The sequence below is a fragment of the Cyprinodon variegatus genome, unplaced genomic scaffold (assembly GCF_000732505.1).
Source record: "Cyprinodon variegatus isolate N-32 unplaced genomic scaffold, C_variegatus-1.0 Scaffold554, whole genome shotgun sequence".
In the NCBI taxonomy this organism is placed as follows: Eukaryota; Metazoa; Chordata; class Actinopteri; order Cyprinodontiformes; family Cyprinodontidae; genus Cyprinodon; species Cyprinodon variegatus.
Window position 1 is genome coordinate 407,471 of NW_015151007.1, and position 4,734 is coordinate 412,204.

Sequence of the window (4,734 nt, forward strand, 5' to 3'; positions counted from 1 at the left end):
TAGAAAAATCATGCTATTTCAATAAAAAAATATGACATTTTAATATAATTAACACATTTCCTATTAAGAGGAAAGTATTTCTAACCATAACAACAAAAGATTTTTGAGATTTATTTCATATTTCTTAAGTTTTACATTACACGAATGAGAAAAATGGTCAGAGCGGACATGAGAAAATGATTGCAGTTTAACATAAAAAGTTATAAATTTGCAAAATATATATTTATTATTCAATTTTATTTGTCCTCATGCTACCAACTAAACTTGAATCAATGGCTTTAGACACTTAAAGTTTTACTGAGAGTTTTATTATGCTTCTTATTCCTCTTTGAATGTTACGGACCCAAACTTAACAGTTTCCATGGACTGAACCTGAAAATGATCCTGATTCTTTGAGCTGGGCTCGTTTTCAGGTTTTCAATGTTTCTCAGCTTCAGCGAAGCCGATTCTATGACTGTAGTTCAGCAAAATCCCGTTAATCAGCTAAAACCTAAAACTTGAACCTTTCTGGGTCAGCCGGAACCAGGACTGGATCCTGAATGACCTCAGAGGAGAAGGTGGAGGCCCTGAGGAGCAGGTGTGGGTCAGACGCTGCCGCTTGCTGATGGTTTGGGGTTTCAGCTGTGAGGAAATGAGCGGGCGTTTTCAGGAAACGGGCTGATTGGAGATTTTTCAGGCTGAAACCGGCTTTTTTTTCTGTTTTTCAGGGAGAGGCTGGAAACAACGGAACTCGTGGAGAAGGTGGAAACCCAGGAAACCCGGTAAGCCCTTCCTGATCAGATCTGAGGAGACTTATTTCATGCTTTCAGGTTCTCCAAAAAAACGTTCAAGACATTTTAGCCAATTAGCTTTAATTAGTTTCTGCTGCTGATAAACATGATGGAGCAAAGAAGCCGGTCAGAGAAGACAGAGACCTCCAGAGGTGGAGTTAATGACTCAGGCTGTAGATCTGGATTAATAGACTCCAAACTGGAAAATGGATCCAAGGGAAACGGATCTATGGAGAGGAATTTGTTCCATTATTATTGAAAGGAAAGAAAATGATTCCAAAATAAAACTTTGGAAAACTTTTTTTGAGATGAGTTTATAATATTTATGTAAAGTTTCAACCAATGTTTCTACAGTTTGTTTTCAGGTTTATTCTTTATATGTATTGTATCTTTATTTATAGATATTTAATTTGCCAAACTTTTCAACAAAAAAAAGTTATACTTTGTTTTTCCAAGTTTTTTTCAGATATTTTTTCACATTTTCTTTTACAATGAAAGATACTTTTTTTTAATCCGTTTTCACATATTTTGCGTACTTGTGTGATCTGTGTGTGGATTTTATTGGTCCCTACAAAGAACGTCTAGAAGTTTAGAGGAGGAAATCTGTGAAACGAGATTTAAAACTTGTAAGGTTCCTGAAAAAAAAAGAAACTTTTGCATAAAGGTTAAAGGTTACTCTCCAAACCTTTTTTTTTCATGTTGATTGAGAAATTTTCCATGATTGAGAAAGTTCCATGTCTGAAATGTATTTTCTTCAAATTCTTTTTTTCAACATGTTCTGTGCTTCCAATAATGTCAGATTTCTTTCCATAGCTCATCACAGACTCATTGGACATTTTTTTTTGTACACCGTATTTATAAACACAGATTTTTTTTGTACACCGTATTTATAAACACAGATTTTTTTTTGCACCGTATTTATAAACACAGATTTTTTTTTTAGCACCAAATTTTAAACACTGATTTTTTTTTTTTTTACACATTACACATTACATTACATTACAAATTTTTGCAGGCAATTACCCTCAAAAAGTTCAGCTGCAAATAATTTGCAAGCTTCAAAAAATTTGCTCGCAAAAAATTCACCAACAAAAAATTCGCCTGCAAAAATTTCAGCTGAAAGTGTGTTGACCTTTTGGTGAACTCAAGCCAAAGCGATCTAAACTCAATGCAGGCGAGCAGCTTCTAGCCAATGAAATTAGCTCATTTGGTCACGTGACACAACAGACGGTCGTAGCTTTGTTCCCTGCTGAATTAAGCTGAACGAGGAGTTTTTCTTGTTAAGTAGAAATGATTACAAAATGTCAGGTATCTACTAATAGACAGCCATTGGAGTTTTTAATCAAAGCTCTTGGTTTGATCCGGAAGAAGCGGCCGGTGGCAAATTTTTTTGTTTTCTGACCAAATGTGCTGCTATCATTGGCTAAAAGCTGCTGACTGCATCTAGAGTAGATTGCTTTGGCTCGAGTTCACCAAAGGTCAACACATTTGCATTCTAGGTTTTGCAGGCAAATTCTTTTTGCAGCTCAATTTTTTGCAGGCAATTTTTTCTTTTACAAATTTTCACCAGATAAAAATTTAGTGTAAGAAATTCAACGTGTAACAAAAGTTAAGTGTTTAAAATCTGGCGTTTAAAAAAATTCAGTGTTAAAAAAAAAAAAAAAAAAAGGCAGATTCAAACGAGACAGTTTTTCTTCCATAATCACAAAGCCCGCCTTAACCAGCGTGGAACCAGCAACTCTTAACTTCAGTTCGTTAAAAACTTTTCATGATCTACTGGTGTTTCAGAGACCTGCTCTGATTAAACCAGTTCATCTGGAGAGGATTCAGGTTCCACTGGATCAGAGGAACTGTTTGGTGTTTTGTTTTGTTTTTCTCCTGGTCTGAGTCACCCCAGAGCAGCTGACCTCTGACCTTTTCCTCCACAGGGTATCCCTGGAACCAGAGGGGGACCAGGGTTGAAGGGACAGCGAGGGCTGAGAGGAGATCCGGTGAGTTTCTTCTTCTGCTTCTTATCTGAGCTGCAGAAATGAGGCTGAAACCTGCAGAGAAGCAGCATGAAGATGGAATCAATCAAATTCCAGGTTTTTAAGCCTTCAGGGATTTTTTTATTCCCTATGTCAGAATGACTGACCTCCTCCTCCGACGCATGAGGATTATTTAATCTCCAGATTAATGTGGAGACATGGCCACCCATAGCATTAACCTGAGATGAAGCAGCTGCTCTCTGGTTCAGCTGCAGCTCCGGCTCTGCAGCACGACGGGAATAATGTTGGATCATGGCTGACATGAAGCAGCGCTTCCTCCCTGATTTATGGTTCAATAAAAAGAACAAAGTGGAGCTCAAAGATTATCGGAGCTTCAGAGCCTGAAAATCCTTTAAGCGACTAAAGATCAGCTTCTGTCTGTCGGTTTTATTTCTCTGTGAAGAAGCAGACGGTCTGAACAGGAAGGATCCGGTTAAACCGACCTACTGTTAGCTGAACCTTTACCGAGGAGAGCAAGAAGAAGAAGTTCTCCTGGTTTCCATGGTAACGAGCAGTGTTGTATAGTAACGAAGTAAAAAAACTTCACTACTGTACTTAAGTATATTTTGGAGTACTTTATACTTTCCAAGAGTATAATTTTTTTGAGAACTTTCACTTTTACTTCACTACATTCACGAACTTAATTGCGTACTTTTACTCCGATACATTTTCAGTGTTTGGTTTAGTTACTAAGTAAAAAAAAAAAAAAAAAAAAACGAGCGAGAGAAAAGCAACTGTTTTGACCCCGCCTACTGACTACAAAGTTTAAATTTATCCTACACTTGGTTGTTTATATTATTTTAAGTGAATTTAACCTTCAAAGTTTACCAAAATGTAAAAGAAAATGTCATTCAAACTGCACTACTTTTTACTTATACTTTTCACTACATTACTTGAGTACGTCTATTTTTACAGTAATTCTTATACTTAAGTACGAGCCATTTCAGATACTTTAAGACTTTTACTCGAGTAACATTTCAGTCAGTGACTTGGACTTTAACCAAAGTAATATTTTGGAGAGGAACTTATACTTTTACTGGACTCTGAGATTTCAGTACTTTATCCAACACTGGTAACGAGACGCCTCTCTGGGATCTTTGGTTCTTTCCACAGCAGGAACACTGGTCCCTAAAAGTTCATGTAGTGGAGATGGATTAGAACGTGTTCAGAATTAAAGGGACGTCGGCCCCAAAATCAGATGCCTGTACTTCACCTGACTGACCAGTCTAACAGGCCCACAGCACCACTCTACCACCACCATACCTCTCAGTGGGAATGTTAGACGCACGGTTCGTGTCTGAAAGTTATGGGATGGGGGGGGTCACTAGATCATCAGAGAACCAGTTAATCCAGTATAAATGTATAGAAGAACCTGAAGAAGAGGACCAGCTTTAACTGACAGAAACGAGTCCAAACATTCAGGGACTTTGTGCTAAACACGAAAAATAGACTTTGATTTTAGATGTTCTGATCCAACATGCCTCGCCGAGTCTAACCTGTCCCTCGCCTAGTCTAACCTGTCCCTCGCCGAGTTCAACCTGTCCCTCGCCGAGTCTAACCTGTCCCTCGCCGAGTTCAACCTGTCCCTCGCCGAGTCTAACCTGTCCCTCGCCGAGTTCAACCTGTCCCTCGCCGAGTCCAACCTGTCCCTCACCAAGTCTAACCTGTCCCTCACCAAGTCTAACCTGTCCCTCGCCAAGTCTAACCTGTCCCTCGCCAAGTCTAACCTGTCCCTCGCCAAGTCTAACGTGTCCCTAGCCAAGTCTAACCTGTCCCTCACCAAGTCTAACCTGTCCCTCACCAAGTCTAACCTGTCCCTAGCCAAGTCTAACCTGTCCCTCGCCAAGTCTAACGTGTCCCTCGCCAAGTCTAACCTGTCCCTCGCCAAGTCTAACCTGTCCCTCGCCAAGTCTAACGTGTCCCTAGCCAAGTCTAAC

At 39.3% G+C, this 4,734-nt stretch overlaps 1 protein-coding gene across 1 annotated transcript in view; it reads left to right on the forward strand.

Annotated features, from left to right (window-relative positions):
- The window catches only part of LOC107095530 (collagen alpha-4(VI) chain-like), a 69,848-nt gene that overhangs the window by 32,541 nt on the left and 32,573 nt on the right, over positions 1 to 4,734 (forward strand). Inside the window, exons 18-19 of the mRNA XM_015391663.1 lie at positions 708 to 761; positions 2,699 to 2,761. Of these exons, the coding sequence (XP_015247149.1) occupies positions 708 to 761; positions 2,699 to 2,761 (117 nt within the window). The remainder of the gene's footprint in view (positions 1 to 707; positions 762 to 2,698; positions 2,762 to 4,734) is intronic.